The sequence below is a fragment of the Nelumbo lutea genome, chromosome 8 (assembly GCF_056320005.1).
Source record: "Nelumbo lutea isolate HS-2025 chromosome 8, American lotus-T2T, whole genome shotgun sequence".
NCBI classification, from domain to species: domain Eukaryota; kingdom Viridiplantae; phylum Streptophyta; class Magnoliopsida; order Proteales; family Nelumbonaceae; genus Nelumbo; species Nelumbo lutea.
The window spans coordinates 5,885,218-5,895,666 of record NC_142691.1 but is presented as its reverse complement, the minus strand read 5'-3'; the positions used below and the strand labels follow the sequence as shown (position 1 = coordinate 5,895,666).

The following is a 10,449-nucleotide window of genomic DNA, read 5'->3' as shown; positions in this document are numbered from 1 at the left end:
ACTAGAACAAGAAAGGTTTCCACTTCTACTATTACTGGGCTTTACTGGCCCAAGCCCACAATAAGGTCCATTTCTAATGAGGTTGGATATGGAAATAGTCCACGATACAAAATCTGCCTTGTTTCAGTATTTGCCCATTTATTCTTCTAAATTATTTTCTTTTGCTCATGAAATATGTTTATTAAGGCTGTGTTTGATTTGGTAGAAAATAAGGCTATGTTTGGTCTGAAGTAGGGGTGTCAATTGGACTAGGACCAATCCAATCCGATGAATTCTTTGGACCATTTTGGACCGGTCCAATTCAATGTCTGAACCATCCAATATGTTCAAATTGGTTTTAATTTATATTGTTTCCAATCTAAACCTGGTCGATTGACACCTGTATTCTTGTCTTCTTTCAATTGACCAATATTGGCTTCACCTTACTTAATCCAATGTAAAACCATTATGGATGGACCATGTCCAGTACAATCCAATAAATACTTTTGACCATTAATATATAAATCCATTATAGATGGAACAGGTTCAATCCAATCAGATAAATACTTTTGACCATTAAATCTGAACTGGTCCAATTTAATATATCTTATTGGTCCATCCAATCCACTCAAATTGATTTTGATTTAGATGAGGTCCAATCCTTCCCCTGGTTTGAAGGAGAAGGTAGTAAAAGGAAGGGAAAAGTAAGGAAATCCATACAAGGTTTGTACAGGTTTCCCTATTTTTTTCCTTCAAACCAACATACACAACATAAGAGAAATAGAAAGTTGAAGGAAAGTTCTTAAGAACTTGAATTGACAAGTAAAAAAATAAAATGCATTCAATTTATATTTTTTACTTTTTTGCCAAAAAAGTTCCCATTTAATACCCTGATAAAAAAAAAAAAAAAAAAAAAACACTACTGCCATATGGTTTTCCCATGGAAGAAGATAGGATAGTTCTCAACAAAAACCAGTTCCATTTACAACTCCCTCTCCCTGGAGTGTTTTCTTCAAATATTTCTTTTCAACCTAATTAATTTCTATTTAAAGTTTTGAAATTTTTGTTGTCTAAAAAAAGTGTTTTGTTTTTGCATATCCACCCAAAGTAGAAGGCAATGAATATTGGATCAAAACCAATTATATAGTAATAGGCTAGGAAGTTGCAACAGGGCATGATTAATTGATCACCAATCAAGTGATCACTGTTACTTAAATTCATCGCCATTCTCCAAATCCTCCAGGTCCTGGATTATATTGATCACAATTCATCTCTAGTTTGGATTTTTTATTCATCCACATACATCTTAAAAAAAAAGTGCAGGAAGGTTAGCTGAGACCAACATGGGCTTTTTTTTTTTTAGGGTGGATTAGGCAGAGATGGGGTTTCTGAAAGCAAAAACTCTGCAAGCACTCTAGCATGGAAACATGGGCATCCAGCTTTATACATGTACGGGAGATATTCCCAATGTGCGGCTAGATTCTATGCTCACAGTTTTTGCTTTTAAGGAGATCTGGACTCAGATTAGCAAACGCATGATGTGAACAGTGAACCCACGAGGATGAGTGGATAACTACTCTCAAATCCAAGCATTTCAAAGCATTGTTTGATGATCAGAAAGGCCATCCTTGGCTGAAACTGAAACAAACTGATAGAAAACCATGGTAGAAAACACATTCTTTTTAATTTAAATAAGGATATATTTATATTACATTACATGCATAAAAAATAACACCCATGCTTTGTAGTGGAGGCTGTGGAAACACAAAAGCACAAGTAAAGACCATGGGAGCTGAAATTAACTCAATTGAAAATCGTAACTAATCAGTAGAACTAGTTTTTCTGCTTACTGTACAAGTACAACCATCTTTATGGACTTAAATTGATACACTATTTGAAGAACCGGATATGTTTAAATGGCATGGAGTGATGCGGCTAATATGGTCAGTCGTGCACTTTACATAACCAACACCTTTACCAGTTCAAGGGATGATGTAGGCATTGCTTCAACATTGATTGAAACCCTTGTCTGAGAAAAATCCCAACTGCAATGATGGCGAGGAGAAGTCACAGACTTGAAGCTTTCAAAAACCCCATGGGAGTCCCATCTTGTGCTTGCATCTTCAATTACTTTCGTCCACCTCAGTGTTGAAGACAAAACTTGGAAAAATTGTAGTAATGTCCCTGGACAATAAACAAAGTATCACCAACAATGGAAAGGATATCAAAGACTTCAAGAATACAAGACTCCATAACCATACAGATGGAAGATGAACTCGATTGTTTTCCTTGTATGCTCTCAGGCATGAAAACCATGAGACTAGGGGAGGGCCGCCATGTTTAACAGATAGTTCATATTCAAATAACATACACCAATATCAGAATACAAATACTTTATATATCAGCAAGCTGTTCAGCATTCTACTAGTGGCCTCTAACCAGTGACTCTTGCCTAACTCAAAAGCGGAACAAATGAAACTGTTATTGTTAGCAAAAACTAAGGGGTCCTATGAGTAGAAGACCATAAGCAAATGGAGACAGCTTATAAGTGGAAAACATATCAAAAGTCCCAACTCAAAAAGCTGAAAATCCAATGTTCTCACAGTGGAAAATTTTTCAATAATCAAGGGTAAAACCAAGGAACTATTTATTTTTTTGGTAAAAACCAAGGAACTAAATAATGGATAATAGTAATAATAAAAACAAATATTGAAGTTTTTGATAGTAATCATGGACAGCTGTCCACTTATATTTGAAAAGAAAAGAAAGAAAGAAACCAGGTTTCTCGTCTCTTAGGAATAACAAGATATGTGACATCATATTCATCATCATATAAGCTTTGTTCCAACTACATGGGGTTGGCTAAATGAACCCTGTTTTGTCATTGCATTCTGTTCAGTAGGGGTGGATTTGAGCCGAACCAAGCCAAATAATATGAGGCTTGAGCTCGGCTCGAGTCAAAAACTCATAAGCTCAAGCTCGGCTCGGCACGAGCTCAATTTGAGGGAAAATATTTTATAAAAATAAAAAATTATATATAAAAAATATTTTTTTATTTGGTATTTAAAAAATTACGAATTATACTATTTTTAATATATATGTTATTTTCTATAATTTTATTATATATATAATAAATTTGAGCCCGGCTCGTGAGAGTCAAGCTCTATTAGGCTCAAGCTCGGCTCGTTTATTAATCGAGCTTGTAAACCGGGCTCGAGCTCGGTTGAAACCGAGCCGAGCCGAGCTTTTCACGAGCCAAGCTCAAGCAGCTCGTGAAAAGCACGGCTCGTTGGCACCAAGTGTTCAGTGCCATATCCATTGTTAAATTATGAGCACAAATAACAAGATATGTAGCATTAAAGAAAATTGAAAAAAATGCATATATTGCGTGTAATATAACATTAAAGAAAAACAAAATAGAACATAGAGCAGAGCAAGCAGTATACTTCAAATAAGGAAGAGTCATGTTCTTCAAAAGGTTGGGGTGTCGAAGAGCAAAAGCCTTCCATTCCTCTTTGTTAATTTTGCCATCCATGTCAGCATCAGCATCAGCAAACGTCTGACCAAAAAATGAAGCTGTAATAAGTTAATAGCCCTCAATAGGGCAATACAAAAAGGAAAGGAAAAAAAGAAAAAACTTTAACTTGACCAAACCCATACCTTATCAAGGATAACTTCCAGAAGTTCATCTGATAGATTCATTTCTGACTCCACTAAAATTGCAATTACCATTTGCTTAACCTGAAAAAATCAGAGCTTAACTGTTTAACAATGATAAAGTTTCAACACTAAGGCTATGTTTGGTTTGAAGGAAAATGTAGGGAAAGGTAGGGAAACATTTACAACCCTTGTATTGGTTTCCCTGTCTTTCCCTTCCTTTCCCTACCTTTTCCTTCAAACCAAACATAGCCTAAGGGTAAAACTATGAATGGCAGTATGGAAGAGTAACTGATGCAGTAATATACGAGGGACAGAAAGATTGCATGGTAAAACTGAAATCAACACATCTTTGATAAACTTAGAATCCTTTAATTGACCTTATCAATTAATTACCTAAATGAAAAGACTTTTTCTCTTAATAAATTAATTAAAAAAAGGTTCCATAAAGGTAAAGAATCAAGATTCTGTAACACATAACGAGTGACAGAAAGATTGCATGATAAAACCAAAATTATTGCATCGTTGCTAAACTTAGAATCCTTTGAGCAAACCTTAGCAATTAATTATCTAAATGGAAATACTTTTTCTCTTAATAAAACAATTTTAAAAAGGTTCCATAAAGGTAAAGAATTAGGGTGCTGTAACACAGCCTTCATCTTGTCAGGTTGAAACAATAAATGTCAACACATATAAAACTCAATAGTAATTTCCAGGCCCTTGGATTTGTAGGCATGAAATAACTAATAAGGGAGATAAATAACTGGAAGGATTTGTAGGCATGAAATAACTAATAAGGGAGATAAATAACTGGAAGTGAAACTGCGTGTAACTTTTGAATGGATACCTAGATCATCCAAAAGTATGGCTCATGCTTTGGAAAAGCAAGGAACAAATAGAAACAGATTGTACTCAGAAACAACTCTCCAAGGGAAGTTTGTATTTTTTTGTTTTTTTTGTAATTTAAAAATTGAAAAACAGATGCATTTTGGTAAGTAATAGATGTTAGACTATATGGGGTGCTTGGCGGATGCTTGTATATATCTCATTTCTTTATTAGATTATAAACATTGGGCTACTGATCAAAATAATAGCAGCTTCCAAGAAGGAAAGAAACCCCTTCAGTGAAAATTCAAGTTCATAGCAGCTTTCGAGAACCCCCTATTTACTAATGTTGTTCATTCATTCATTCATTCCAATATATAAAGACAACTAAAGTTATAAAATCTTTATTTTCTATGTGAGAAATATGAATTTAAGACCCTAACATGGACTTGTTCAGGCTTGCCTCGAGGGGCGTGGTACAAAAGTGACTTATAAAATCAAGAATGCAATATGTTTTACATCACATTAGCTACTTGAAGTAATGCAATTGAGGAAAAAAAGAGATTGTGGGTTTTACATGCTTGGAAATGCTTTATGTGTTTGCTTTTATTTTTAAATTTTCATTTGAATACACTTTATGTATTTTAATTTTAAATAATAGGTTTTTAAAACATTTATTTTAAAATTTAAGTTTATATATTTTATTAACATTATGTTTAATATTTTTTGCGTTATTTTTTTTTATTTTGGCATTTTTTGAATTTTTGACATTTTTTATTTTTTAGTTTTTTTTTGTAATTTTGCGTCTTGCTTCAAAAAAGGCATGTGCCTCGCCTTGCACCTTGCACCTCAGGCGCAAATTGGCCCTTGCGCTTTTAAAACACTATATAGAACATGCCCATTAAAATTTGGAGCACTTCTTGACATATTTGGTAAGTTAAAAGGTTATGGAATTTTTATTTTCCACTTAATGTTTTCAGTTAATGTGGAGCATATCTTGACATGCTGGGGAGATGAATGAAATAGTTTAGTTAAAAGGGTGCTGAAAGGTGTGGTTTTATTTGGGAAGGCAGGGGTGTTGAAAGGTGAAGTTGTGGTTACTACTAACATTATCGTTGCTACAATAGATCCATATATAATGTTACTACTAACATTATTCAAACTTTTGCATTTGAATTATATCAACTACGTATCTCATTATGCTACCCATAAAAAAAAGGCTGCAGCACACATGTCAAGATACTCACTTCTTCCCTCTTGATAAATCCAGTTTGTCTCAGATCATACAACCAAAATGAAACTGCAAGGATTCAAAAGGAAAAAAAGATGTTATTACCATTAGATGTGCATCTCGATCATATCTAAACAAGTAAGCAAAGGATTCAGGAATCATTACAATCAATTTTGTCCTCCAAAGAAGCACAAGGATGGAAGACACTGAGTGAATGGACAAATTCTTCAAATTCAATTACACCATTTCTCTTTTCATCAAAAAGATGAAATACCTAGATAAGAAGAGACAACGGTTAGATAAACGCATCACATTATAAAATTAACAAAGGACATTTGCAAGTGTTCTTCATGGAAAATCAATAGTGTTACGTGGACATAGAAACATGAATCAGAATTTGGCATGTATCTGGGAGTGTGTGGACACGTATAAACTATTAAAAGATTTATTTTTTTAATTATTACATCATATACCTATAGGGAAAAGGTCTGAAGTTGATCTTTGTTACTTGATAGTGTTTTATAGGAAAGAATACATTTATCGTGTACATTATCTGTTCATTTATGTCAAATAAGGATACAAAGGAAATTTTTTACATAGAAGTGTCATTCAAGAATCCATGGAGTGTCAGAATCCAAGACATGTCTGGCATAGATACTTCATCCATTAAGGAGAGTCCATGCAACACTGCAGTTCAAACCATACTCCACAAAAGAAGAAACAGTTTTAGGTTTGTAAGGATACAATTTAGTGCGGAGATCTTGTATTTCTAAGAAATACAATAATGTATGACAAGGAATCCACATACATAGATCAGTAAGAAATAAATTCCAAATTTCCAATTTAAAGAAACACAATCTTAAGTATAAATCTGATCTATGTTACAAAGAAAAGTCACATATTTCAGTAAGAAGAAATTCCCAATTTATAGAAATATACAGATATTGGAAGACAAACTGTGAGAATGAAGGTTGGAACCTAAGAGCAGCCACTGTGTGCAAAAAAATTCCAATGGTTAGGTTCCTATCCAGACCATCCCTCCAAAGACTCGAGAAACGAGGGGCCAACATTGTATAATGTGCTAATGGCCCTTTTATGGATCTGAAATAGCAAGCTGATCTAGGTCCTAAAAGAAAGGGGAAGAACAATTAAAAGATGAAACAGAAATCTGCGGATCATCATTTACAGAGGGGAAGGAACACTAAACTGCAACTGTCAAAACTCCATGCAAAGGGTGTCACTGTGTCAGCATGTCACATGTGTTGTTCATATACCTTATCAAGCTCAAAATAAGCATTGGCAATGGATTCATGTCACTGTTAACTTGGCATATGGAAAGGGTGCCAAGTATTGAAAATGTCCAAAAAACTATGTCATGTCAACCTCTAGAAACCAAAGCGTTGTTGCCTAGTTTGAGTAAGAGTGCCTATTTCCCTCTAGCTTCAACTTATAGTATCACCAACCAGCATGTTAAAGAAATGTGGGGCAAAGTTCCACATTTTGGAAAAGTATCCAAGTCTTGACATGGATTTACCAATTACTTTTGAGGTGTCATATCCATGTAAAACTCAGACTAATACATGTTATCTTTATCAAAATATGATGAAGATAAGAGTGAGTAGACAAAATGATCTAGAATGGCTTTGAGGCTTGTATATTCAATTTTGTTTCCTTCAACTGCAAAAAAGATCGTTTTCCCTCTAGATCTATATTAGAAAAACTTATAATAATGCCTACAACAGAAAATACAAAATATAAAGTAAAAGGATAAAGGATAAAGAAAAACTTTGGAGTTCAAAGGTGATCCAGAAAAACTTTGCTATGGACGCATTCCTCGGAAAGACGTACCATCGCCGCCAGCAGCAACAGGAACCTGACCCACCGCCAGATTAGATTAGATCATCTTGCTTGTTCTTAACTTATTCTATTGCTCTTATCTTATCTTGTTAGTAAGTTATCAGATTAGGATTAGTTTATCTTATTATCAGATTAGGATTAGTTTATCTTGTTATCAGATTAGGATTAGTTTATCTTATTATCAGATTAGGATTAACTTATCTTATCCTTAGCAAGATAGAATTGGAAGTCTCCCTATTCAGCAAGGAGACTCCCTAAGATTAGGACTCTTGTAATCTCCTATTTAAGGAGACACCATTATTGAATGAGGATATCGAATATTCAGTCAAGAAAGAGAGTAAAGGAGAGTTAGGTGATCTCTTGAACAAATCACCATTAGGGTGCCTAGATAGGTTCATCAAGAGCAGGGAGGAACAAGGGAAAACAGAGGGTTTTCCCCGTGGACCGACCCGTGACAAGATCCTATTCACGGGCCCATAACATTTTAAGTTGTTATGGGCCCCGCGAATAGGATCGCGTCACAGTTTTCCCATTAAACAAATCACATTTCCAGAAAGCAAATTCAAGTTATCAAGAAAGAAAAGCATGCAAATTCATGGGCACACAGTATACACTAATCATAGTTCAATGTGTAATATATATAGTTCACTGTGACATATTATTCCTGATGTCACTAAGTATGCAATTTTAGAGGTAATAATTTAACAAAAAGATGGGTTGTTATAGATTTACCCTATCCAAAAAAAGATTTTCACCAGATGGAGTCTTGAACATTGCCAACTGCAACTCTTCCTACCAAACAGATAAAACATTTAAAAGCATAATATGAGTCACGTAAACATTGCATACATATAATAAGTAATAATGACATATTCCCTTAACATTACAGAAGGATAAAAGTATGCTATCAGAACAAAAACTGGCAGTTCTGGTCCAAGGCAGATACCAGCCCTTGTATACAAGTTCTTACATACTAATGAATCAGAAAATGATTTGAACAGGTTTAAATGAATTTTATAATGCTCACATGGTATTGTCAACCAAACGTTTTTCCAGGTTCTCATTTCAATTATGCTGCATAAGCCTGAGAGTTATTCGCTACCTAAACCTAAAATATGTGCACGTGTGTCTCCAGAAACAGGATTGTTCAGTGTAAAATATCATAAATTGGTAACCTAGCTTCTTTTTTTTTTTGGTTATCTAAGTGCTTACTTCATTAATGATGCTGGCCAAAGGTTAACATAGAGGCATCCACACCACTAAAAGAATTCAGTTCAGATATGAAATAAGAAAATATGCCCACAGTAGCAGGAACATGGGTCAAATCTAGGAGAGGTCACTTTATGCAAAAAGGAAAAAAAGGCCAAATTCTAGATCCTCATGCAGTCCGCCCCTCCTGAGAATCTAGATGGCTGAGACCAACATTGGGTAATGGCCCTTTAGGCCTATGGTAGCAGGACTTTTGTACCCTGCCTGAGACCATCCTTGTAGCTCATATTTTGGAGCGTTCTTTATCTCTCCCTCAGAAAGAACTGCAGTATTTTCATCGAGGCAACTTATATATCCAATTTTCTGACATTACGGTACTCACTTGAGCATCTAGACTAGGTCATACAATTACTTGAAAAATCAAATAGTTCCTCTCTGTTATATATTATGCTTGTATGCGCTTGTACATATATTTGTATTTTGTAATTGCGGATTGACATATGTAGAGGGGGGTGTACAAGCACTGGCAAATTAAAGACTGCATCCCATCAACCACTAAAAGGAATTTACAACATTTATAGAAGACCCGGAATTCGCCAAGGAAAAAATAAACTGGAAATTCCCCCAAGTAACTCTTACTAAAGAAAAGGGTCCCCAAGTACCAAAGCATTTTCAAAATGTAATAAATGCTCAAAAAGATGAAAAGGCAAAAAAAAAAAAAAAGTTGAAATATCCAAACAAAAATAAATTCATAACCTGCATACGTTAAATCTTAGATTCTAAGTCCCTCGGTTGTTTGTCCCTGTAGCTTAAAAGTCAAAGAAATCACACCAAATCCATAAAAGAAAAAGGGGGGAAATTTTGGATGGTTACTCTCAAACATGTGGGGAATTGAGATGCGAATCTCTACCTTGTGTATTAATCCATCGTCAATAATGGAGCTACTCAGCTTCTTGAAAAGCTCGTACAAGCCTTCTACTTCATTTACAGTAACTTCATAGACAAGACCAAAATACAATTCTGTCAATTCAAAACGAAAACAAAAACAAACACGAAAAGTAAAACTAAGAAGAAGCAAGGACACGGCAAATGATCGGAGAGAGGCAGAGAGAGAATGAACGAACATAGAGTATCCTTAGAAAGGCGAACAAGATCATAATATCTGCATCGAGACTTTTTGGAGTGGTGATTGAAGCAACTAGCTGCGGCTAACACGAGCGCTTCCGCTAGTGTGATGAGATGAATGCAGCGCATAGCCGCTCGCCTATCGACAAAGAGCTCGACCTCTGTCCCAAAGCCATAAAATTTTCCTAGAAAATAAAATGCAGGAAAATAAATCAAGAGGACTGCAATCTAAGAAACGAAGAAGAAGAAGAAGAAGAAGAAAGATTATAATGAAAAATATAGATGAGTATTGAGATAGCCATACCCATGTGTTGCTGTTGGTGGTGGTGGTGTTTCTGTTGCCGGTCATTGACGCAATTTCCCTTTGCACCACCACATCAGAATTCAGATTAGACCCCTCTTGGCCTGTCTCTCTGCCTCTCTGGTGTCTCTTTTGTATAGTTTCTGTTTCTAATAAAAAAATTGAAGCAGAAAATGGAAATGGTCTCCCTAGTTAAATTGCCAGTGACAGACTGTCACACTGTGTTTGTGGTGTTTTCGGAATTAAATGCTTGTGCATGGCGTCC

The 10,449-nt window shown here is 35.1% G+C and overlaps 1 protein-coding gene across 2 annotated transcripts; it reads right to left on the bottom strand.

The window, feature by feature from the left end:
- Positions 1-1,641: 1,641 nt before the first annotated feature.
- Positions 1,642-10,449, bottom strand: LOC148842367 (calcineurin B-like protein 10). 2 transcript variants are annotated; one of them, XM_088957741.1, is made up of 9 exons: positions 10,188-10,449; positions 9,883-10,068; positions 9,669-9,751; positions 8,282-8,341; positions 5,858-5,966; positions 5,709-5,761; positions 3,640-3,720; positions 3,426-3,538; positions 1,642-2,163 (listed from the first exon to the last, which is right to left on the bottom strand). In XM_088957741.1, the coding sequence occupies exons 1-9, from the start codon at positions 10,189-10,191 to the stop codon at positions 2,103-2,105; spliced, it is 750 nt and encodes a 249-aa protein (XP_088813867.1). In that variant the 5' UTR covers positions 10,192-10,449; the 3' UTR covers positions 1,642-2,102. The 2 variants fall into 2 exon arrangements, with proteins under 2 accessions (XP_088813867.1, XP_088813868.1); XM_088957742.1 differs by having other exon boundaries at positions 3,426-3,555; positions 10,188-10,437.

Excerpts from the sequence above, each read along its gene's own strand:
- LOC148842367 (XM_088957741.1), bottom strand. Across the intron at positions 5,967-8,281 it reads AAAATCTTTTTTTGGATAGG|GTATTTCATCTTTTTGATGA; the intron begins GTAAATCTATAA and ends CTTCTTATCTAG. Across the intron at positions 3,721-5,708 it reads GATTTATCAAGAGGGAAGAA|GTTAAGCAAATGGTAATTGC; the intron begins GTGAGTATCTTG and ends TGATTTTTTCAG.